This window comes from Heptranchias perlo, chromosome 24, assembly GCF_035084215.1.
Source record: "Heptranchias perlo isolate sHepPer1 chromosome 24, sHepPer1.hap1, whole genome shotgun sequence".
NCBI classification, from domain to species: Eukaryota; Metazoa; Chordata; class Chondrichthyes; order Hexanchiformes; family Hexanchidae; genus Heptranchias; species Heptranchias perlo.
In genome coordinates, this window is record NC_090348.1 from 37,243,476 (window position 1) to 37,270,559 (window position 27,084).

At 40.6% G+C, this 27,084-nt stretch overlaps 1 protein-coding gene across 3 annotated transcripts in view; it reads right to left on the minus strand.

Moving 5' to 3' along the window:
- The window catches only part of sfmbt2 (Scm like with four mbt domains 2), a 180,145-nt gene that overhangs the window by 35,082 nt on the left and 117,979 nt on the right, over positions 1-27,084 (minus strand). For all 3 annotated transcript variants that reach the window (XM_068005104.1, XM_068005106.1, XM_068005105.1), the window contains exons 11-15: positions 20,972-21,098; positions 6,165-6,278; positions 4,057-4,099; positions 2,938-2,999; positions 710-849 (exon numbers count right to left, since the gene is read on the minus strand). In XM_068005104.1, coding sequence (XP_067861205.1) covers positions 710-849; positions 2,938-2,999; positions 4,057-4,099; positions 6,165-6,278; positions 20,972-21,098 — 486 coding nt within the window. The remainder of the gene's footprint in view (positions 1-709; positions 850-2,937; positions 3,000-4,056; positions 4,100-6,164; positions 6,279-20,971; positions 21,099-27,084) is intronic.

Below are 27,084 nucleotides of genomic sequence, written 5' to 3' on the forward strand. Positions count from 1 at the left end.
CGGTCGTCAACGGTTATTGGCGCTGTGGAGCACTAATTTTTTTTTTAAAAAACTTACCTTTAGTTGGTGGTCACTGCTTCGGCCACAGCAGCTGCTGAAGAATTTTGAGCAAGGCAGATGTCGTTGCAACCCAATTTCTGTGAGGGGCCCTAAAACAGGTGTTAGGCCACTTGTTTACATATGTAAGGGACCTAACAAAAACCTCTGTTTCTACTTAGTCTACTTTAGCACATTACCTTTGTCACCAATGTAAATCAATCCCAGGCAACTGTTAAGTTTCAGATTTGCCTTAGAAGTTCTCTTGGGTTTAGAGGTACTGGTTACTCTCATAAATGGTCGAGTCAGAATACAACATGTGGGTAGTGGGTTCTCTTCTCATGTTCTCCATTCTCAAATAGTCCCATTTTCCCCCATATTTCCCCCAGTTACACATGTAACAAAATGATTTTGTCCCTCCAAAAAAATAAGTCTGAGCACTATTGATTCATATTAAGAATGATTGCAGTAGAAACAGATGTTCACTACAGTTGATATTGGATTTATTTTCAGTTGCCTACTGTGGAGGTGGGATTGGGACAGGTCAACATTGGGCATAAAGTTCCAAATTTGGAACTTTTGGGTATCATAATTTTATTAAAGAAAACACTGTCAATTTTTTAAAAATCTGGTTAGCTGGGCAATTTGCTTTAAGCTTTTCCATCCAGCCTACCTCCTTCAGAACGAGCACACATTTTCCAGGTCCAACTGATTGAGGAAGTTCTGCTATCCGTCCTTTGTTTAGATATGGACCTGAGAAACAGCGATGATTGAAATATATTTTGGAACAGCAGTACTTGCCATTGGTAGTACCTACAGAAAGAAAAGAAGCTTGTTTGCATGATTTGGATTTTGTTATGAAGTGCAACATTAAAAGTGAGGAGACCTAACCATAACACAAATCTATAGTGTAAAGTTTTGGGATTTCTTTGCATTAAAAACAAAAGAACTAGATGACAACATGAATGAAAACGAGAGATCCAAATATAAACAACAGGTATAATTACTGCTGTGCGAAAACAAATGCAGGTATACATCTTGATCGTTAGAGGAAAACAAAAAAAATGAAAGCCCCGATTTTAATTCAGGGCGGGAACTGGATAGGCAGGCCCAGGAGATTCTCACTCCTGGAGCTTATCTGCAAGCCCCTGGTCAGTTTCCTGTCTGCAACCGGCGGGAAGCGGCAGCTAGTCAGCGGGCAGGAGCGCAATGTTGGATGACAGGATGCACTCCTGCTCCTCCTGGTCCCACAAGGAAAGTGAAAAAAATGTTATAAAAGACTTACCTTTTTTTGGGCCTCTTCTGGCCCCAACTCCTCTTCCTGCTAGGTTGGCCTGGCATGAAAACCACAACCACTTCCCTGCTCAGGCCCATGGTTAAAATAGCAGTCGGGCCCCAATGACATCATCAGAGCCCAATCTGCATATTTAAAGAAGGACATCCTAGTCACCTGCTAGGAGGAGCACGTTAACATCGTAGCCTGTGGGATCAGTGCGGTTGAGTCCTACCGGTGATTTTAACTGCCTGCCTGGTTTCCGCCAGATGGGCAGGGTTAGGATCACCCCTTCGTCTACGTTCAGGCTGTCAGTAATTTTTAAGTCCAATACAACCATGTGGTAAATGGTATTCCAGGTTAAGGTAGTATTGATATTAGTTTGCATATTCCAGTGTAGATTAATTTAACAGTAAATATTTAACATCAGTACCAATCGAGCCAAATATTAGTTTTTTATGTTTTTAAATGGGAAGCAGAAAGGGAGGAGAAAGGGTACTGGTGGAACCAACTAAAGTCATGCTCTATTTTTTGATTTGTAAAATGGAGCAATTCACCAATACCATCAGCAACAGAACTAGGCATTAGCAAGAGTCAAACTTAAAACAACGGGGGTAATTTTAACCTAACCTGCTCGGCAAGAAATTGATGGGATCAGATCAGCCGCCAGTTTGACACACTGCCCGATTTTACTTTCCATTGACTTCAATGAAAATATTATATATATAAAAAAGAATAACGTAACACATACATAGACACACACAGAGTAGCAAACAGCATACTATGGTCGAAATAGCTTAACAGCAGAAGGACATTACTTTAAACATGTAACTGTTTACTCTTTAGCAAGTACAGTCAAGGATCATTGTACAAAATAAATCAGAGTACAATCTTTGGAGCTTTCTTTTTTGAAACTTAACATAGAAAAAAAATTCAACGATAAGATAAGGCTCTTTCGCCCATTGCGCTCATCTCTCTAGTACTCCAATTCACCCAGCCTAGCATTATGTATTTGACTCCACTACTTTACCTGGTAGATTATTTCAAATGCTTAACATAGTTTGAAAATATATTTTTTTCCCTGAGAGCTGCTATAAATTTACTTTTAATTAAATTATATTAACTAATATTTTGTTTTCCTACTAGCCTGATTTACTTTGAAGTAAGTTTCTGGGCTCACCTGATTAGTGCCAATTTATATTATATGCAACTTAGTGGGATTCCCCCTTAACTTTCTTCTCTCTAGACTGTAGAGCTTGACCTTCTCCAATCCGTCCTCATACTTCAGCCTCCTTACAGTTGGGATCATTTGTATGGATACCTCAATTTAACTGTTAGGGGGTAATTGTAACCTACCCTACTTGGCGGGAAAGAGGTGGGTTTGGGTTGGGACGCCAGTTTTACTTGAGTTTTGTTTTACTTCAATTGAGTGTAAAATCGGGTGGGATGTAGAACGAGTATCCGAGCTGAAACTGCCTTGTTCCCGCTGGACGGGTTAGATTAAAACTACCCCCTATATTAGTTGTTCTGACCAAACTTGTTTTTCACTCAATGTGTCAGTAATCAGACCATCTATGATTGACATCAATCAGGTTATTTACTCATAACCTTTCATTAGTATAACTTACCTGCTTCTGTTGTAATAGGGCAAGATTCGTGAGGGACGGTCTCCACTGGTGTGGAATGTAGCCTATTAGAAACAAAACAAGTAAAATTCAGAACTGCAATCTTGAAACTATTAATACAGCCCTTTTTAAAATCAAGTTTTAATGTTCAACCATTAGCTCACAGAGTAATTGTATCATATAGTGTGGTACTGAAAAGATAATATGGTAAAAAAAAATGGTTTCCTGGAAAGACGTTTGGTATCCAGTGCTAACTTTTTTTTAAAAAACTGGTCCTTTCACCCCACCAAATCAAATTTTCTCTCCTTCTCAGGAGTCGCAGCACCTCTCTAAAATTTCACCCAAGTAACAGTTCATGTGTGAACATGGACAGTGAGTGTTACTGGGCTATTTGAACATGAGGAGCATCACAGCCAAACCTAATACCGCCCTCACCCGATGTCCACATTTTTCAAGTTAGTTACCAGAGGTGGAAAGTTTGGCTTATTTTCCTTTCCTTCATCAGAGGACACCGAGTCCTTCATCTGAGATCAACTTACTTAGCATCACAAAGGATAGAACTTGGCATTGGGTTAAGTAGCTAAGAGGCTCCAATGCTTCATTTACCTACTGAGCCATCGCTGTATTGGGGTTTCTTTTAATATGACTATCAGACTGGAAACACGGCACGTTCTGTGACATCAGAAGACAGATCTCATGAAGACAAGAACTAATCTTGTGACAATTATGAAATCCTATTTTAATAGCACTTAAATGGGAATGTGTCTTTTAAAAGAGATGCGGCACCCTAAAATAACAGCCTCAAAAATAGTATTTTGTATGTTTCAGACACAATTGATTTTGAAAAGGTGTGGAAAAATCCAAAATGTTTGTTTTAGAACAGAATCAGATTGCACATTATGACCAGTACGGTGACCATGTTGCATATACTCAATGATTATAAAACACTATCATGTCAATAGATTTTTAAGCAAAATAGGAAAGTTATTCTCTAGTACAGATCACCAAATACAGACAGTAGAATTGACAATGAAGTTTTGAACATCAATGCAACAAACAGATTTTGATTAGCGCAACTAAAGTATATAAATGTACTATATCATAATGTGATTCTTAACTTACTGTTTTTCTGGTTGTACTACTGCGATTTTCTTCTGTTTTTGACCTGTGAATTAATAGAAAGAGGATTATCTATCCTGAATAGTCTTTATTCTTTGATTTGCAGCATCTTTCATACAACCTAGAAGGCCAAGCCAGTGTTCTGAACCTGGGGAAAAATCAAGGAGGGTAACTTCCCTTCAAAAGTCCATGTGGGTGAAATTGATCTTCGGCAATACTGCAAAATGGGTGATAATGAATCAGCAGCCCCATTTACACTCAGCCCAATTCAATGGTGAACTTCATGTGGCGGAGAGTGTGCTCATTCCGCCTACCCAACGGGAGGGGTCGTATGAAAATCGCCCTCGGTCTATAAAAGGATGTATTACTTACACATGTACATCGATGACACCCAGCTCTACTGCTTCACCACCTAGCTCAACCCCTCCACTGCCTCTGTGTTGTCAGACTGCTTGTTTGATATCCAGTCTTGGATGAGCAACAATTTCCTCTGGTTAAACATTGGGATGACTGAAACTATAGTTTTTGGCCCCCGCCACAAACTCCTTGCCATGGACTTCGTCCCCATCCCCAGCCATTGTTTCAGGCTGAGCCAATTGTTCGCAATCTCGCATCCTACTCATTCCCGAGGTGAGCTTCCAAACCCATATATTCTCCATCACAAAGACCCTCTAGTTCCATCTCCATAACACAACAAAGTTTGTTTTCATTTGGTTATGTCTCTCTCTGCATTGTATGTGTGGCCCATGCCACAAGTGGTAAAATCTAGAATTACTCTTATTTTTATGCAAAAAGGCCTTGGGATTTGAACAGGTTAGCTGAACTAACAACTCTATCTGAAACAAAAGAGTTTGATTGGGTGGCCTATCCTTGGACTCCCTGGAGAGAGTTATGTCTCCCTCCTCTCCACCAATAGCAGGCTGTGCACCTAACCTACCATGAGTGGGAAAGTAATAGCTAATTAAGTAACATGCAGTCTTCACAAATTAATTGGTTAAGACCCTGAGGCCATCTATTTTGACTCTGTACAAGAACAGAGAGTCAGGGATTTCTTAGAGGATACATTAAAAGTAGTAATACTGGTTGTCCAATCCTCTGTAATGCAACTTGAGAGTTGTGTGAAAATCTAATTACATATCCAAATTAAAAAGAGACAATCAGAACAAAATAATCAAATTTGATTAAACAATTTGAACCTAAAGGATGGCCTGTGTTCCTGAGTTAAACTCAAAAAGAGTTGACATTGTTAGCCTTAGTTAGTGGGTATACATAAAATATAATCACTTGAGGAACCCTGAACGAAAACTATGTAACTTAAACAAGAACTTGTGTAGAGAAAAAGTCTACAATTTTATAGGGCATGATATTGACCCCGAGCCAGGAAGGGGGCGGGGAGGTCAAATTGCAGATGGGAAACCCGGAAGTATGGGTTTCCCGGACGTCCTTACGATTTTGACAAGGACGTCTTTTTTTTGTTGGTTTGCCGTCCGACTAACCGGCCTGATTGACAGACTGGCCTCGGTCGGAAGGGAGACGACGTGTTCAGGTAAGTCTACAGATAAGTCTTTGTTTGTATGGATGGGGGCGGGGAGGGCTATGGGGGCTCGGGAGTCAGTAGTCCCGGGGGGATTGTCGGGATCAGGTATCATCACGGGGATCCGCGATCATTGCAGGTAGGCTTGTTGGGCCTGTGGGAAGCGCTCCTGCTCTTCCAGGCCCACAAGCTGGGCCAGAAAGGCACCTACCTGTCAGTCTCAGGCCTTCTCGCCTCCTTTTAGGTGGCGTGAAAGAGAAGGCCTGGGAATCCTGGCCCCTTGGGGTTGAAATTTGGAAACTGTGAGAAAATGGAGGCCTGATGCCTCCTTCAAAGGTTTTAAGGGGATGACCCGCCTCCTGGGAGCGGGTTGGTTATCCACCCCTCGTCCCGCCCCGGTGAAACATGGAAATGGGCGGATTGGAGGCGAGTCTGAAATGGTTGCAATTTTGAATGCCCCCCCCCACCCATTTTTCACTGTTAAAATCATTCCCATAGTCTCTAAAAAAGGCTAATAACTCAAATTATTATGCATTTGGTATGACCTTAATAACATGTGTTTCCTTGCGATACTTACAGACTGCACGATATGGTGGGGTCAGGGGATATCCATTCGCTTCACACCAACCAACTGGAAAAATGTTCATTGATTCTACATCAGCAATGTATTCAGGGACAGATTTCTTAGAGTCTGGAATACAGTTGAGTTATATTAAAAATGTGGTTGCTTAAAAAAATTACACACTATGTTGTCCTTTGATTTAAGTACTTCATCATTTTATGCTATAAAAACCAATAGTTGTTGGACATTTATTAATTAAAAGTCTGAATATACCATGTAAAAGGTTAGAAACATCTAGTGAAACCCCAAAGTCACATTTAGATAAGTCAAGTAGACAGAATGTATTTTCAACCAATGGATACTATAGTGACTAACTTGTAAGCAGCCCTTTTCAAGAAGATTGACTTTTACATTTTCAGCCAACTTCAGTCAAAACGCATAAGATCAGAAGGAAGAAAAATGCTTGTCCAATATCTTCCATTACTTTCTCTGGTTTATGCATAACTTTGAGAAAACCCCGACAGGTTATTTCATTTGTAGTTTTTAATTATGTTTGTTCCAGTGTGCTTTAGAACCATAAAGTTGTAGAATGTTACAGCGCAGAAACAGGATATTTCACCAGTTAAGTCTGTGCTGGTGTTTTTCTCTGTGAGCAATGTAGTCTAATCCCACTCCCTGGTTCAGTCTCCATACTGTCAATCTCCATACTTTTCATATTCTCTCTTTCAATCAACTATCCCATTCCCTTCTAAAAAGTATGCATGGACTTTGCTTCAACAATAGTTTGTGGCAGAGAATTCCCCATTTTAAACATCTGGTTAAAAGAAATGTTTTCAAACCTTTGCTTTGAACACTTTTTTTCACATGAGCATTTACAATGTATTTGAACAAATTGGACTGTTTCAAATATAATTTGTCACAAGAACTGGTATCAAACCAATATGCACAAGAAAATATTACAATAATTCCATAATATAGCTTACATTTAGAATCATAGAAGTTTACAACATGGAAACAGGCCCTTCGGCCCAACATGTCCATGTCGCCCAGTTTATACCACTAAGCTAGTCCCAATTGCCTGCACTTGGCCCATATCCCTCTATACCCATCTTACCCATGTAACTGTCCAAATGCTTTTTAAAAGACTAAATTGTGCCCGCCTCTACTACTGCCTCTGGCAGCTCGTTCCAGACACTCACCACCCGTTGACTGAAAAAATTGGCCCTCTGGACCCTTTTGTATCTCTCCCCTCTCACCTTAAATCTATGCCCCCTCGTTATAGACTCCCCTACCTTTGGGAAAAGATTTTGACTATCTACCTTATCTATGCCCCTCATTATTTTATAGACTTCTATAAGATCACCCCTAAACCTCCTACTCTCCAGGGAAAAAAGTCTCAGTCTATCCAACCTCTCCCTATAAGTCAAACCATCAAGTCCCGGTAGCATCCTAGTAAATCTTTTCTGCACTCTTTCTAGTTTAATAATATCCTTTCTATAATAGGGTGACCAGAACTGTACACAGTATTACAAGTGTGGCCTTACTAATGTCTTGTACAACTTCAACAAGACATCCCAACTCCTGTATTCAATGTTCTGACCAATGAAACCAAGCATGCCGAATGCCTTCTTCACCACCCGATCCACCTGTGACTCCACTTTCAAGGAGCTATGAACCTGTACTCCTAGATCTCTTTGTTCTATAACTCTCCCCAACGCCCTACCATTAACGGAGTAGGTCCTGGCCCGATTCGATCTACCAAAATGCATCACCTCACATTTATCTAAATTAAACTCCATCTGCCATTCATCGGCCCACTGGCCCAATTTATCAAGATCCCGTTGCAATCCTAGATAACCTTCTTCACTGTCCACAATGCCACCAATCTTGGTGTCATCTGCAAACTTACTAACCATGCCTCCTAAATTCTCATCCAAATCATTAATATAAATAACAAATAACAGCAGACCCAGCACCGATCCCTGAGGCACACCGCTGGTCACAGGCCTCCAGTTTGAAAAACAACCCTCTACAACCACCCTCTGTCTTCTGTCGTCAATCCAATTTTGTATCCTATTGGCTTCCTCACCTTGGATCCCGTGAGGTTTAACCTTATGTAACAACCTACCATGCGGTACCTTGTCAAAGGCTTTGCTACGTCTACTGCACAGCCCTCGTCTATCTTCTTGGTTACCCCTTCAAAAAACTCAATCAAATTCGTGAGACATGATTTTCCACTCACAAAACCATGCTGACTGTTCCTAATCAGTCCCTGCCTCTCCAAATGCCTGTAGATCCTGTCTCTCAGAATACCCTCTAACAACTTACCCACTACAGATGTCAGGCTCACCGGTCTGTAGTTCCCAGGCTTTTCCCTGCCGCCCTTCTTAAACAAAGGCACAACATTTGCTACCCTCCAATCTTCAGGCACCTCACCTGTAGCTGTCGATGATTCAAATATCTCTGCTAGGGGACCCGCAATTTCCTCCCTAACCTCCCATAACGTCCTGGGATACATTTCATCAGGTCCCGGAGATTTATCTACCTTGATGCGCGTTAAGACTTCCAGCACCTCCCTCTCTGTAATATGTACACTCCTCAAGACATCACTATTTATTTCCCCAAGTTCCCTAACATCCATGCCTTTCTCAACCGTAAATACCGATGTGAAATATTCATTTAGGATCTCACCCATCTCTTGTGGTTCCGCACATAGATGACCTTGTTGATCCTTAAGAGGCCCTACTCTCTCCCTAGTTACTCTTTTGCCCTTTATGTATTTGTAGAAGCTCTTTGGATTCTCCTTTGCCTTATCTGCCAAAGCAATCTCAGGTCCCCTTTTTGCCCTCTTGATTTCTCTCTTAACTCTACTCCGGCAATCACTATACTCTTCAAGGGATCCACTTGATCCCAGCTGCCTATGCATGTCATATGCCTCCTTTTTTTTGACTAGGGCCTCAATCTCCCGAGTCATCCAAGGTTCCCTACTTCTACCAGCCTTGCCCTTCACTTTATAAGGAATGTGCTTACCCTGAACCCTGGTTAACACACTTTTGAAAGCCTCCCACTTACCAGATGTCCCTTTGCCTGCCAACAGACTCTCCCAATCAACTTCTGAAAGTTCCTGTCTAATACCATCAAAATTGGCCTTTCCCCAATTTAGAATTTTAACTTTTGGGCCAGACCTATCATTCTCCATAGCTATCTTAAAACTAATGGAATTATGATCACTGGTCCCAAAGTGATCCCTCACTAACACTTCTGTTACCTGCCCTTCCTTATTTCCCAAGAGGAGGTCAAGTTTTGCCCCCTCTCGAGTCGGGCCATCCACATACTGAATGAGAAATTCCTCCTGAATACACTCAACAAATTTCTCTCCATCCAAGCCCCTAATGCTATGGCTGTCCCAGTCAATGTTGGGAAAGTTAAAGTCCCCTACTATTACCACCCTATTTTTCTTGCAGCTGTCTGTAATCTCCTTACATATTTGCTCCTCAATTTCCCGTTGACTATTTGGGGGTCTGTAGTACAATCCTATCAAAGTGATCTCTCCCTTCTTATTTTTCAGTTCTACCCATATAGACTCAGTGGGCGAACCCTCGGATATATCCCCTCTCACTACTGCCGTGATGTTCTCCCTAATCAAGAACGCAACTCCCCCTCCTCTCTTACCTCCTGCTCTATCTTTCCTATAGCATCTGTACCCTGGAACATTGAGCTGCCAGTCCTGCCCCTCCCTTAGCCATGTTTCAGTAATAGCTATAACATCCCAGTCCCATGTACCCATCCATGCCCTGAGTTCATCTGCCTTGCCCATCAGACTTCTTGCATTGAAATAAATGCAGTTTAATCTAGTCTTTGCCCTGCTTTCTCAGACCATCTGTCCAGTCATGTTTTGTACACTCTCCCTTACCGTCCTTTTGTTTCTGTCACCACTTTACTTCCCACTGACTTCCTGCATCGGTTCCCATCCCCCTGCCACATTAGTTTAAACCCTCTCCAACAGCACTAGCAAACACTCCCCCTAGGACATTGGTTCCAGTCCTGCCCAGATGCAGACCGTCCAATTTGTACTGGTCCCACCTCCCCCAGAACCGGTTCCAATGGCCCAGGAATTTGAATCCCTCCCTCTTGCACCATCTCTCAAGCCACGTATTCATCCTAGCTATCCTGTCATTCCTACTCTGACTAGCCCGTGGCACTGGTAGCAATCCTGAGATTACTACCTTTGAGGTCCTACTTTTTAGTTTAACTCCAAACTCCCTAAATTCAGCTTGTAGGACCTCATCCCGTTTTTTTACCTATACCGTTGGTACCTATATGCACCACGACAACTGGCTGTTCACCCTCCCCCTCCAGAATGTCCTGCAGCCGCTCCGAGACATCCCTGACCCTTGCACCAGGGAGGCAACATACCATCCTGGAGTCTCGGTTGCGTCCGCAGAAACGCCTGTCTATTCCCCTTACAATCGAGTCCCCTATCACTATAGCTCTGCCACTCTTTTTCCTGCCCTCCTGTGCAGCAGAGCCAGCCACGGTGCCATGAACCTGGCCGCTGTCACCTTCCCCTGATGAGCCATCTCCCCCAATAGCATCCAAAACGGTATACCTGTTTGAGAGGGGGATGGCCACAGGGGACCCCTGAACTACCTGCCTGCACCTCTTACTCTGCCTGGTGGTCACCCATTCACTTCCTGCCTGTACACCCTTTACCTGCGGTGTGACCAACTCGCTAAACGTGCTATCCACGAGTTTCTCTGCATCACGGATGCCCCACAGTGAATATATATAGAGTTTATTGAAACACAGGACATGAATTTCAGAGCAGAACGATATCTTGTAGAAAAAACAAACAGCATAAAATTTACAAGAAATGAAACAAGTAATGGATGTGATCATAAAACTTACAAGCACGGTGCAGTAAGTTACTATTAGGAATCTTTAACAACTCTGGCCAGAAATCTAAGCTAATTTGCACTTCCTGTGTTTGAAAACAGTGCTTGGTTTGAACTTAAGTTTCATGAAAAATGGCTGAGTTCATGCTTTTTATTTTTTTTAAACCAAAAGCAGGGAGCTAAGCCAGCTTTCACTTGGATGTTGATTTCTATGAGCAAGTCGTGACTTTAGTATTCATAGCCTCAAGTAAAGTGAGCTTGGGCTGATTTGGATTATGAGTGGTCATTGGCAGCTGAGATTCTGAAATAATCACCTGAGCTGTCATACAGGAAGCCACCAATAATGTGACATCATCACCACAGCAGGAATAGTCATTTGCCTTTACGTGCAGATTAAACATGAAATTTCTTTGTCAGAAGAGAGAGCTTTGTGCTATCTTTTCCCAGCTGCTTAAAATCACTACACCCACATGCATATATCTCATGTCAGGAAAGCTGTGTACACTATTTAATTGCTTACAGTAATAATAGTTGCAACTCACTAAATGTTTCCCAGAGTTAAATCTATTCTAGTTACCGTGGAATAAAAAGCTTCTGAACGGTACTGTGGAGTATCAACATGACTAGTATCCACTATGTGCGAGTTGAATTTTATTTACCAAATATACAAAGGCATTAGTGCTAATGTACAGTGCTCCGATGTTTTATTCTGCTTCATGCTAAAGAATAAAATGTTTAAAGTTAAACAGGTTTCCACCATGCCCTTGCATTGGAATTTCAGAATTGGTATTGTACTATTTCCACCTTATGACAAAAATATAAAAAATACATTTGTAACAAATTCTTCTGGATATCTAGTCCATGGAGGAACAGTTTTCTTTTGTTTTTGAATGTAGTAAGTAATTGCATTATAAATACTTCATGGAACAATGTACAGTATTGCTTTTATTTCCACAGCGATTCTGATGTTATGTACATAACATACAATTTGTGGTTGTGTGTCATGCACTCTTTCAATAAAATAACTTTGCTGTCAGACTCAGTCCCTTGATTGTACTATGCCACAAAAATTGGGAGGTCCTTGCACAACAAGTACAATCATTTACACTGAGGTTAAAAGCAAGCAAATTTCTGCCACAAAAAATCTAATTTAGTTCAACTCTGTGCATGATGAATAGTAAGGTATCTGCTACACCAATGAGAAAGAGATCTGATTAAATATACAAGAGAAATTTATGGCATATGAGGAGGTTCGTATTTATATTTACTAAAATGGACAAAAGTTCCCCCCCATTTCATTTTAGTGATAAGAAATAATTATGTTTAGTATACTATCCTAATGGTTTGTTTCAGAGCAGTACCAGCAGGCCATCCTGTCAGTCAGTTAATGTAACATGAAGTACGGTTTATTCCACATCAAATATGAAACTGTGAGTTGTGTAAATATCAAAATCACTGCTGAAATTAGAGTAGTACTGTGCACTGTGACTGATTATCACAGAATTATAAAGAATGCCCATTGTATTCCTTCAAAAGATTAATTCTGACTGGTTGTCTCCCCAAATTTTGTTCCTGTTCAATTGTGAATTTAAAAGCTTCATGCAGCACAGTGTTGTCTAATACACTAGCCACATGTAGCTAACTGGGATTTCAGATGTGGCTAAATGCAATTTTGATTAGTAAATAAAAAATGAGTAATAGACACCATCATTGAGCATGTGATCTCAATATTCATATTTGCATGGCATATGCATGTATACTTCAACCTTTTTCTGTGTTTGTTAGTAAAAATGACAAGACAAAAAGCAGAGCGTGCAAGTGTTTTTTTGATTGTTGCGAGTTCTTTACTTCCTTGGTTACTGCTCATTGGTAATTTGCAAAAATAGTGTGTAACACGTGAAAACGCGGAATTCGAGTACCATGGAAACACCAAGAATACTGTATAAAGAGGGCAGCTGTCACTGCAGCCAGCTCGACTAATCGAAACAACTGCTCCCAAAAAGTCAAATGTTGATCCTAAATATGCACCTAGCAAATACAGTAACACCACATTTAGAGAACTCCAGTGAAGTAGTTCATAGTTAATGAAGTGAATCTTGGCTACTCTTTAAAGTACCTTGTACAATAGCAACAGACAGTGATAGCACAGAAGAAAATGCTGCTGGATAAAATAACAAATATGCCATCAGATTAAACAACTGAATATCAATCCAGTTTATAAGATCTTGTACTGAAATATCACCTTTGTTCAGGATACTTGGGGGAGAAAAAAAATCAATGCCGATCTATAAAGTCTAGTCTTTTATAGTGATGATTAAATGCTACTCTCAAATGATGACTTGAAATAAGTATTTTAATAAGGTTTTGATATTACTATCATTAAAGAATTTAGTCCCGCAATTTATTTTAAAATCACTGTTACCACTGTGCAAAGCTGACATTGGACTTCTGATGTATTATACATATGTCATCTCCTCTAAGATCCACTGAAGAAAGCTGATTTTCCTAGACCACTGCCCCTCTGGGGAAATGCCAGATCTTTGCTCCTTTAAAGCTGGCCTGTGATTTCCAGGGCTTTCAGGAGGGGGTGGGGGGTGCTGGAGGGCAAGTGAAGCCTGACCTGACTCACAGCTGCAAGCGAGAGAGGCCTGCAGCTGTCCCCTACCTTACTGGCCCCAGCATCAGTGCTAGGTCCTGCACTAGGAGCACACCCGGGCCATGTGAATAACCTTGGGCAGGAAATCCCAGCAAAGCTGGAACTGGAAAGGGTCTGGTCTAGAACCCAGGCAGGCAATATCAGGAAAGTTGGCTCTTAATATCACTACAGTTCGAATTACATCATAGAAAAGCAATTTGGTTTAAATTAAGTGATTATAGAACCAGGGTCAGCCCTTTGCAAGAGGGTTAGTTCCACGCCCCTGCTCTTTCCCCATAGCCCTGCAAAATTTTCCTTTAAGTGAATGTCCAATTCCCTTTTGAAAGTTATTATTGAATCTGCTGCCACCACCCTTTCAGGTCGTGCATTCCAGGTCATAACAACTCGCTGCGTAAAAAAAAATTCGCCTCACCTCCCCCTGGTTCTTTTGCCAATTATCTTAAATCTGTGTCCTCTGGTTATCGACCCTTCTGCCAGTGAAACAGTTTCGCTCCATCAACTCGATCAAAACCCTTCATAATTTTGAACAGCTCTATTAAATCTCCCCTTAACCTTCTCTGCTCTAAAGAGAACAATCCTAGCTTCTCTAGTCTTTCCACATAACTGAAGTCCCTCACTCCTGGTACCATTCTATTAAAGCTTCTCTGCACCCTCTCCAAGGCCTTCACATCCTTCCTAAATTGTGGTGCCCAGAATTGGACACAATTCTCTAGCTGAGGCTTAACCAGTAATCTAAAAAGCCCAGAAGACCGTACCCTGTTGTCGGCCATAATGCCCTCCATTGGCCAAAATATAAAACACAATCTGCTAAAAATGCAATAAAATCACCCTTCACAAAGCTCTTCTGGTTTACAACACTATCTCAATCTCTTGATGTGCTACTGTCTTGCAACACACAACAAATGTGTTCAGATATTACATCACAATTATTAATCCTTAATTTGGAAGCCATTATGGAGGAATGACAGAGGTTGTCAATCTGCTGTGGAATCTTCTGCACCTAAAAAGGCTCTAATCTAATCTGAGGAATCAGATAATGGTTATAAAACACATGCGGTTTATAGCATGTGACTGATCTTATGATTTATATCACGTGATCCTTTAATAAGGTTAGTGCCTTGCAATCATTTCCTAATATCCATTATTGCGTACATGTTTTATACAATTAATGTTTTGGTATCTATCAGATAAAACATCTTACTATAATCCAGTTGTATACAAGATACCTCAAGTTGTATGCCATCAAAGCTAGTATTTTTTATCTTCAGGACAGCTGTCAGTGATCTCCCAAAAGCTCAGTACTTGAGCAGTTTATACAAGTTGCCAAATGCGCTGATTGATTGACAACTATCTCCTTCCTCACCAGAGAGCCAGGTGCCAGTCACCAACAGAAAACAATCGCTCCAAAACCTGGACATTTAATGATGATGCTGGGGTATTTATGGTCTATCGGTGTGAAATTCCTTTTATCAGTAACTGCAGAAAATGCCTGGCAAAACAGCCGGCCCCATACCTCAGTGGGAAAATTTGCAACTTGTACATTATGAAAAGAAGACTCAGAGGATTGAAATTGTCTTCATTACAGAAAAGACTGAGAGGAGACATGATCCATGTTTTTAAAACGCTAAGAGGAATGGATAATGTTGCTGAAAGCAAAATTATTTAACTTGGATTGCAACAATGAACTAGAGGACAGTGATAAAATGAAAAGGCTTCAAGTAGTCTTTAATTCTTCTCCCCTCGTCCCCACAGAGAAGTGGTATTATAGAAAAGGCTTGTAGATAAAGTAGTTAATGCTCTAAATTCAGTAAATATGTATACAGCAGAGCTAGATGATTATCTAACAGAGAGAATGATTAAGAGTTATAAAAAGAGATGATCAAACGCCATGTGAAATGTTGAAAAAAATCTAAACAATTTGCCAAAATGACACCAAACATGTTTCACAAAACCATATTTGTTGAAATATTATATATATAAAAATACATATAATAGTATATATATTTACTGATACCCAGAAGATATCTCCATACACATTTTGATATCTGCTTCCTCTCAATCTGGAGGAGCATGGTATAAAATGGAAATTGGGTATCGAGTTACACAGAGATAAAGAGCTAATCAATTTTCCCTCTATAAAATTGGTTTTGGAGATTTTTATTTAAGAATTTTCTTTTCTTTTTAAGTATAGTATATATATTTTTACCACTGGAATGATTCACACTCAGTTTCAGGGATTGATAATGTCACTTTTTTAAAAAGGCAGTACTATACAATTTTGAAATATTTTAACAGTTCTGTTCATTTCTGTGTGGAGATTTGAGATACAAACAATTCAGACTATAAATTATATTTTACTTAGAGTTCAAAATTGTGTCAAAGTAAACAGATTGGTGTCTAATGTTGCTATGGAATACCAATCATTTTCAACCTAAGTTTTATTTTGTCATTAAATAGAAAATTCTTCAGAAATAAAATCATGCCTTCATTCTATTTAATTCTTTTTTTAATCACTGAATAAATGCTCCAACTGAAACAGAAATTATAGTAAACCACATATCTATTTTAGTATCAGTCCCTTAGTCATCTTGTTTGAATAGATTACCAGAGCTCTTAAAAGTGATAATCTATTCCTTTTCTGGTCATTGTTCTACAGAAAAAACAACCCTCTAAATGTTTCTTAATGGTTTAACTACATAGTAAAAACAAAAAAAATCTAAGTGATATGTAGGAAGAGTTGGAAAGTTATTGACTGCATGCAATTGATAAATGGTTAGATGAGCCAGTATTTTTTTTGTGTGTCAACAATGTTTCCATTTCCTGAACTCACATTTCTGGTCCTGGCTGTCAAGCTGTATTATCTGCTGTTGGTTTGGGTTGATATCCCACCAACCCCCAAAACTACACGCTAACTATAAACGTATGCCAACTGAAAGCACAACATCCGCTCTTTGTTCAAGATGTTAGTAATTCTCCTGTAGTTTCTGCTAATTATTACTAATACTGTTCTGAATTTGTGGTTTTGAACTTGCATCCTATTTCTTGGCCTTTAACTCACCATTTCTCTATTCTGCTTTTGTAATCTCTCATCACTCTTAAGCCTCGATTTTAAGATAGCCTACCTGGCGGGAACAGGACGGGTTAGGCTAAAATCGGGGCTAAATTTTGTAGTCTCAGGCATCTGCTAAATTAAGATAAAACTTGCGCGACATTCACTGAAAGCTCTACAGAAAAAACAAAAAAAAACTGTATATACTAAAATATAACATTTCCAGACATCTTTGAAGATATTTGAAGGTTAAGAATAAAGTTATATCCATACATTAATCTATTTGCCCATTGTTTTATTAGGTGTTATACTAGTACTAGCACAACAAAGTTATTTCAAGTTTTCTGGAAGTCTACTGTCATTATGCAGTAGAAAGTTCATTCTCAGCAAGATTCAGGATGAAAAGTACCTCAGGAGCATTAATCAAAATCTTACTGAAATGTATCTGTGTATAAGGGTTGATAGTCATAGAATATGTGAACATAATCTTACTGTAGCCTTAGCACTGTAGCCCCAAAAAAGGGGATCCCAAACAATCATGAACTCAAAATCCAATCCTCATCTTCTCTCTCCCCTTCCACATATGTGGTTCATTGCTCGCAGCATTTAATTGAAAATGATAGTTTAGATATTGCATAGTAAGGAGAGCCATTTAATATTCAATTTGCACGTGTTTTATAATTAATGATACACAAAAACATAAACAATCTAAAAGTTGCAACATATGTTGCAGATTAATTAAATCAAACCCAAGGTCTTCCTGTCTAATAATAAGACCTGGTTCAATGTATTGATCTTACACAAAGACAGACTTAAAGATTGCTTTTTTTTTTACAATCAATGTTTAAAATTTACAAAGATAGCAAAATGCTACTATCCTTTGCACCAAATTCCTCCTCTTGATTGAAGAAAACACCAATATTGAAAATACTTTGTAAAACATTTAAACAACAAAGATTTTAATCGAATCTAAATTTGATTTCAACAAAAAAATTAACTTGCAAAGTTTCTACCTTTATTTCTAACAATATGAACTAATCAAACTAGCTCCAGGAAAGTCAAAACATATATTTTTAGTGTATTTTTCTGTTATTAAGACAAAAGTTGTCTGCACGAAGGGATGAAAAACTGTACATGTTTCAGTCACTTTCTGCTCAGGTAAAGAATAGGGTGAGTGAAGAGTTAAATTTGCCCTGCTCCACTAATATTGTCCTATTTCTTTAAAGTATATCCAGATTAAAATCACAAAAATGTATGTGGTTGACAAATGCATATAATTTTAAAAATCTCCAATTATTTTGGATATAACAAAATACCTTTTATCTCAGCAAGGTTTACTCATTTCCTATTGCCCCTTGTAACATCAAAAATAATAAATTATACAAGCTTGCTTCACTGGCCCTGATCTTTCTGATTACATACCACATGTGTTCATGCCTCAATCTAGAGGTTCTCACAGCCTTCCTGTAGGGGAAAGCAAAAGCTCTGTGTCTCACTGACCGTTTCAAATTCAAACTGGCCAGAGACTTTTTTTGACTGAAAAAGAGAGAGTGACAGAGAAGCTTGACAGAGAAGCTTAACCTCTGCCCCTTCTCCAGCCCTGTGTCGAGGATTGACTTGTCGATCTGGCAATCAAAACTACTACCTCCCTCTTGGTGTGGTGACCATGACGAATACATTATCTGAGCAGGGTGGCCTCTTGCTATGCTCAGTGAATAAATCCAATCCAACATTATAGGTGTAAACCTCTCTGAAATATTCTAACAACCCTCTCTTGTCTCAAATTGATATGGTATTGTAAAAATTCACAATTCTATTAATTACTGTACCAGATACTTCATCCAATGGGCGTAATCAACATTCCAGATAGCTTTTGTGGTGCTGGGAATCAGTTCCAAGATCTCTTCGAGATCATATAGGCAAAAATCTTGAAATATGACAGCACAGAATGATGGCTGCAAATTTGAACGTTAATCCTATACTGGGATGAGTGTCTAAAAAAAGCCAAGTGGTCAAACTTTTCAAAGAGCATCTATTCTTGCATTATGTTAAATAGATATCATTCAAATATATTCAATGCCACCAGTATAATGAAACACCCAAAGGTTTTAGAAACATAGGGGACATTTTAACCCCGTAGGAATGGGACAAGCGGTTAAAATGGCTATAGAGGACATACTGCTCCATTCCCGTCGCTATCAAGTGGTCAATCATATTAAAATTAGGCCCAGGAGTGTAAATCGATTGAGCCACACACGGGTATCGTAAAGGGGGCTTGCCACTCACCCCGCCTCGAGTTAAAATCGGGGCTATAGATCTTTTATATAACTATGGTAGTCTGTATCTTCTCTGGAATTGCTGATTGTGGAATTGTGGAATAAGGACTATCAAGACAAATGAAAAAATGGAATGAAGTTCCATTTGCCTCCACCTCTCATTGATTTCAATTCTCCTCATCTGTGCAGCAAGAACTTCTAATTAGTCATGCCTGAAAATAAGCCTGGTCCCTTCCAAATTTACCATGCTTCTGCACCTCAAATGATTTAGAGAAAGGTCACTGGTTAATGTTGCAGTAATCCATGAAGACGTCAATTTCTTTAAACAAAATCTGATTTTCGCAGCTCACAGAAATCTAAAATGGCTATTACTATCCCATGAAGTTCCTCCATTCAAAGTCCAAAAAATTTTCTGTATTTCATGCAACGTCCTAGTGAGGGAAACATGAATTCAAAAAATACAGTTGCAATAAATTGAGGAAAGCATCTAAATCATCATCTTTTTCAGTCTTTTCTTCAATGGAAACACATTTAATTTTGCATGCCGCTCTTCATAGTGCAGGTCCCACAATTGCACTTTCTTCTGAATCCTCTGTAATGCATCAATGTCCCTTTACAAGGAATGTGCCTAGACTGGCTCGCAATATTCTAAATGTTACTGACGTGTAATACTTGGTTCTAACTTGTTTTGATTTATAATTGAATACTATTGATATCCATTGAAGAGCTCAATTGGATTTACAGTGATTGGATACTTAGTGAAAGGTCATTATAACCAAATCATTATCCTTTTTTCCATCTTTCATAATGGATTCATTTATTATATATTCACAGAAACATATAGGCTTCTTGTTCCAATGTATACTGCCTTATATTGGTGGTTGTCTATACAGGGTTTTCCATCCTAATTTCCTAAAGGCAAAGTTAGTTACTCAAAAGGAAAACAACAACATCATCGCAGAAAACATATTTATTGAAGTATACAACAGAAATAATGTGCTAATTAATCATCAAAACAGAAAAATTAAGAAATCTTGTGGATCACTCTGGGGTGCTGGGATTTCCATGTCAGTTATTAAAAGTGTAAATATCAGGGGTTCCAGAACAAACCCCTGTGGAACTCCACTAGTCTCTGGTTCCAAACACTATTTTCCATTTATCACCTTGCACTTTCTTTTGCTAAGCAAATTTTCAATCTAACTAACTAACTTCCATTACTCCACAAAGCTTTCTTTTTTAAAGCTGCAGATATAGAACATGCCCCTTGAAAATGCAAGGAAACTATACTTGCTGGATAACCCTTGTCTGCTAATTTAGTTACTTCTCCAAGTAATTCCAGTAAGCTTGTGAGACATGACATGTTTCTTCTCCAACAATGATTACTACTCCTTCTGACCTCTACATTGTTTGATGAATAATGATAGTGCCCTGTATAATGTTCTATTGACATTACACTTACTGAACTGTAATTTACCGATTGAGAACTCCATTTATTTTGTGCATTTTGAGGCCTTCAAAGCTGTGGATTACCCCCATTATCACCAAAAGATTTGGCGGGGAAACTCAGCCAGGGCTGGTGATGAAGAATTGGGACCTTAACAAAACGCAACCCAACACAAAAGTAGCACTAAAAAAGCAAAGCTTTAATACTGTATTGCAGCATTATCTTAAATGTCTGTTTCCTGAACGTGGTGTTGCTGATTATTGTAGGGCAGTGCATCATTTAAGTAGTTAGAAGATCTGAAACTAAAACTTATTAATGTTTATAATGCCTGACTTATGTAATATCAAAATCAACACATTTTGAATTTTAAAAACTTTTGAAAAAAAACAGCACATGGCCTTACACACACGATATCAAGCCTGGTCATGGAACAAACAGCCACAGAAGTTTAACAAGTCAAAGCATTACTATTTCTAACAAATCTATTTTCCATTCATCTTACCTTCAAGATGAAGCCACATTAATCGACCTTTTACTTTTGTGATTGAAGCAACACATATTTCTGCCAGGTTACTCAGGGAAACAGCCTCCAACTTCATATTTTTGGTGAAGCCTCGATTGAGTGAAGTCTGAAAAAAGGTTTTTAAAAAACCCAGAAAATACTATTTAAGAAAATTGTGTACAGTATTAAAAACGTTGTTATTTTTTTTTAAAATTACTATCAAACCTTCTCCTTGTAAAAACATTTTACAGCCAAGTATGTTGCATGTTATAACAGGGCTGTGCACTATATTGAATGTTCTGAAACAGTATAAATGTAATGTGATAATCATCGGAACCAAAATCCAGCAGCTTTGCAACAGAACCTTATAATTAGGTGGCGTGTGAATTCTTAATGTAATCAGCTTTTGAAAAGATGTTCAAAATATGATTGAATTAAAAATGCTTTTTAATGAAAAAAAATTGAGAAGGAAACTAAAATAATTCTGCAAAAAAGATATATAAATGAAGAGTTTAATGATGTTTAATTCAGCAGTCAAGGATTTCACTAGAGCAGAAAACATTGCATAGATCATCAATATTCAGTTGTTAAAACGATCCAACTTGATTTCTTTGCTAAATTTGTCTTAATATATGGGGCCCGATATTAGGAGGGAGGCGGGTTGGCAGCTGGGGGGGGGGTCGACTGGGTAACGCGCCCAGTGAAATCGGGGTGCTCCGCACGCAATCGCAGCCTAATTGAAGGTACTTATGCGTGCTTCCAGGTTTCCCGTTCCAGACCTGCGCAGCGGGCGCACCCGCACCCTCCAATGCTCCTCCTGCAGCAAAGAACCATTTTGGGAGCATGGAGCAGGCCACCAGAGGCAAGGCTGCTCCAAGGTTCTCTGACTCCTCACTCCAGGTGCTGCTCGATAGGGTGAGGAATAGGAGGGAAATTTTTTTCCCATCTGATGGGAGGAGGTGGCCTCCCTCTGCCACCAAGAAGGCCTGGCTGGAGGTGGCCGAGGAAGTCAGCAGCAGCAGCAATGTGTGCCGCACCTGGGTCCAGTGCAGGAAGCGCTTTAATGACCTAACCAGGTCAGCCAAAGTGAGTATAATTACACATTCTCCCACACTCCGTCTTCCACATCACCTCCACCACCACACAAACCCTTCTGCACTGCCACAACGCTCTCACATCACTCCTCACATCCACTCAACCAACATCCTCACCTTGCCTGCACTTACTCACCGCCCCAGTTCGAACACCACCACGCAACCCAATCCTCATACAATCTCATGGCTATGTCTCAAACGCACCCTCCCATGCATCTCCCTCACGCTCACCCTCACCCACACCAATGCATGCAGCGGGTCACTATGCAACCATCACTCAATCACGCCTCTGTGTTTTGCCTTGATAGAAGAGATGCCAGAATGCCCGGGAGAGGGCAAGGACTGGAGGGGGCCCGCCACACCAGATGGTCCTAACGGACGCGGAGCAGCAGGCAGTGGAAATAAGCCGGACGCTGGAGTGCCTGTCCGTGGCAGACACCAACAGGAGCGCACAAACGGCTGATGACAGAAATCTAACACTCAGCACTCATGACAGCGAATGATCTTGGCATCTGCAGCACCTCAACATCTGTCCACATGCTTAATATTGGTTTCTGTTCTCTTGCAGGGCCATCTGCGACCGCCGTGACTGTGGACGGCGATTCCTCAGAGGACCTGCCGGCCTCTGAGGGTGCATCGTCACATCTGAGCCAGCCATCCACCAGCACAGATACACGCACCTCGGTGGGTCCCCGTCCTCAATTAGTTGGGCTTGCACATTGTGAGTTACCACGTGTGCACAGTAGACCCTGGTGACAGGGGCAGCCGTGGAGAGTCCGTGTTGGTGGGAGCACTCTTCTCCAGGCTCTGCTCAGTTGGACCCAGATGCTGAACCCTAGGGGCCAGCCATGAAAAGGAGAGTCATCGAGGGCCAGCAGCACATTGCCGAGGTACTGGAACAGGTGCCACGCGCAGTCTCCACAATCGCGCAGAGGATGGAGGAGTCCAACTCCTGCATGAGTGGAATGGTGGCAGAGATACAGGAAGGTATCTCCGAGATACTGTCACAGGGACGTGAAGGCATCTCTGAGACAGTGTCGCGGGTAGGTGCGGGAATGTCTGCAATGGAGGAAAGGCTCCATCGAGCTTCAAGCCCGGCTCAACAATGAGTCCATTCAGGCCCTGACATAGGCCATTCGGATTCAGGGTGAGCAACATTCTGCCACCTTGAACAGACTGACAGATACATTACAACTGGCCTTCCAAGGCTTCACACAAATCCTCCAAACTATCGTCCAGCAGGGTGGAAGGAGTGAGATGGGCCAGGAGAGGGATGATGGTGAAAGGGGACATGGAAGTGGCGATGCCACTCAATGCGCTTCCACGTCTCACCCGTTGCCCCCCTCTCAACCAGTACCCGCAATGCTGTCTCCTCTCCAGGTGGCCGAGTCTGCCCCTGCACAGGTGCAGGTGGAGCAGTCTTTGGAGGGGCCCTCATGGGCACCGAAACCCAGAGGGCGTCCGTGCAAAGCATCTCATTGGTCAGGGCATGGACAAGAGCAACCTGCAACTACCTCTGCTGAAGCCACAGGGGTAGCAACACGTAGGGGTTCCCGTAAACATACGGCTACGGTTTTGTGAGCACTAAGGGGATGCACAAGGGTGTATGACAGAATGTCATGTTTTTGATTTAGTTTCGTTTGTTTTGCAAAGCACATTAAAATTCGTTATCACCACTACTGCCACGTCTTTGCAAATCTTGTCTGGTTTGTGCAATAATTCCCTTTCCTGAGGATTACCATGAAGACCCACACCTGATGCCACCCATTGTGTCACTGCAGAGTGGGTGTAGGTGTATTTGCAGGGCTCTTTTGTGCAGACGACAGAGATGCCGGCGATGTCCCAGGTGGCACCCTGGAAGGATGCGGAGGAGAAGTTGTTGAGGGCAGTAGTGACTTTGACAGCGACAGGTAAGAAGATGGTGCTCGGGCCAGCTGGGAGCAGCTCGGCATCAAGGAGGCTGCAGATGTCCGCGATTACATGTTGAGTGACTCTGAGCCTCAGTGTGTGCTGCTCCTCAGAGAGGTCCAGGAAGCTGAGCCTCGGTCTGTAGACCCTGTGGCGAGGGTAGTGCCTTCTGTGACGCATCTCTCTCTGTGGTTGCCCTCCCTCCTGCTGTGCAGGTGGATGTGTCACAGCAGGGTGTTGTGGAGCTCCCATGTGTCAGAGGTGGACGGCGTGGCCGGCGAGGCTGGTGATGCTGTTTGTCCTCCGAGGAGGTCATGACTGCAGCTATGGCGGCCCCCATCCGGAAGATGTACATCTGAGGGGGTCCGCACACCGGGATTGAGGTTCCAAGTTGGTGAATTTTAGTGTTAGGAGGGGGGTGGTGCAGGCAAAACTTTGTCCAAAGTGACAGAGTGGCCTCCTGCAATGAGTGAGTGTTTCCCCCAGCACGGGAAACACGCTCAGTTGACATGAAAATCCCACCCCTACTTAGATATCCTCCCAATCAGGTCTGCAAACGACCTAAACTATCAAAATAATTGCCTTAAGTGGGATCCCGCCGGCGTTAATTGCCGGTGGGAGCCCTGCATGCGGGGGCTGCACGCGCATCTAAGCGCGTCATTGGGGAACCCGGAAGTGGGCGGGATGGAGCCGGGCTCCTGACCCAACCCGGGAACCTCGAATTTTCGGAGCCCCCCCCCATCACGAACGCACCCGCTCGGCCATCCTAAAATCGACCCCATGGTTTGAGTATATTATTAAAATAGTTTTTGAAACATTCTAGGCAAATTTTCATTATAATTATAAAAATACCGCAATTCAAATACCATATGGGTGGGATAGAACCAAGTAAATTTAATTTTTTAAAATGCCGCATGAAGGAATAGAATTAACTAAAATATTTGAACATGTGGCAACCTTTTACCAAAAATTATAAGTAAATGATCTAGGGTTAATTCTTCAGATTTCAGAAGAAATACAGAATAATCTATGGTCATTCCTTAGAGTTGCTATCTTTATGCTAATAGTTAATACAACTTCCTCCAAGACATTCAGAAAGAACATCAATGCATATTAAACCATATTTTAAATCACTTTCACAATTTAAAAATTGCCATTTATACTTTTCACCTTTTGCATATGCCCAAAAAAAAACAAGTCACAAACTGGAAGACAGTCAATCTAGCAAACCTACTCAGAAACTACAAACTACAAGGAAAGTAAGTCCAAAGCACAATTGGTAGGTTCTCATCACTAGAGTTAGCCACTACTTCAGATATATTTAAAAAAATCATGACAGATGAACATAAAACAGATCACATTTTGTTCCCTAAAACAAATGTTTCTAATATGTTCATCTAGGGAAATGCATTAAGATTTTTTTTGAATAGCTTGAAACTTGTGCTCTGACAAGAGAAACCACTTGCTAATCTAGCATGATACCCTTTAATGGCTGTGTCTATGTTGTGCCTGAAGACAACCTATACAGGATCAATGTCAGAACAAAAAATTGTGTTCCTGTACTTACTTAGTATCAAATGACTTAACAACTAACACTGTGGTTAATATCCTATGGGAAACTGCAGAAATCGTAGCAGGTGCTTTTGTGTGTTGCAATATATCAAAAAGATATGTAATTAAAACAGACACATTTGTAACAGAACCAAGCAGTGTCTTTGAACTGTTGAATCCATGCTGAAAATATTTAAATAAACACTGCAGATAAAATAATTTGTTAAAACACTAATGCAGACCATAAAGTGCTCCACATAAAAAGATTTCCACTTGAAATGTGCACATCAAGTTATTTAGTTGCAAACTAATAAAAAGCACATGTCTCCATTTAAAGGCACTTTTATATTAATGCAAAGCTCTAGGAGAGTGATGCTGAATTGGAGTTCTGTGGCCTGAGAACACTACTTTCTCTTTACTCTATCTGCGTGCCTATAATTCTTGTTGAAGACCAAACAGTAAGAAAACTATGTTTTCTGTACCTTCAACAGCTACTCAGGATGGTGGTTGGGTCCAGGATGGTATTGGAGGCATAAAGTTCATTTTTTTATATTAACATGTGTTGCTGGGAATACTGTGTGCCTGCTGATGGCACATTATCAATATAAACGTAGTTTGGAATCAATACATCTATTCATTGGTCTCCACTGACTAGATTTAAATGTCATATAAAGTCAAATTGACTCAGTATTCTACTTCATGCAATAAAAGTTCTTTAAGTTAATTTGAGATTTACATGGAATTAAATAGTATGTCAATCTTATTAATACAAAGACATTAGCTATGATTCCCTGCACAGCAAATCTCTAATCTTGGCCACCCTTTCCAATGAGCGGAGGATAGGCACGTTCCCCCATAATGAAGGAGAGAAACACCAAAAATGCAGCAGCACCTCCAAGCATCTGTTTACATAGCAGTATTGCAGAGTCCTGGAAACAGGTTCACTACCTGCCCTTTGGCCCCAGGTATGGTTTTCCTTTTGTGGCATGGAACAATCAACATTGGCACAGTTAACATTCAAAACTAATGTGTACAACACTTAAATATGCATTGTATTGTAATCAAATATAACTAGTGTGAGTTGATGAAAGGTATAGTATCTCTTCAAAACCATTTTTGTCACAACATAGAAAAAAAGTGATCAAAAATATTTGATCAGCTGCCATTTAGCCAGTCTAGTTTCAAAACTCGGCAGGCCAAAGACACTCCAAGAATTTACTATCATGCTTCCTTCATTCAGCTTCTTCAGTTGTCTACCTGTTAATTCAGCTTTTCTCCTGCATAGTACAGTACCACTACTTCAATTTCACCTAGTTTTTTCTCAGCTGGGGTCCAATCCATCAGCTGTTGCAATCTTCTAACAATAACACACACAGCTACAATACACATGCTAATCCTTTGATTTTTTCAGTGGTGGATACTCTGCCCTCCCAGCTGCTGCTGAACATCCTCCTCCCGTAGTACATTCCAAAAGCAACGAGCTTAGGCTTCTGTGCCTCCTCTTCGAGTGGTTTTCATGGTCCGTTAGAAGTAGATACATTAAAGGTACGTCCATTAAAA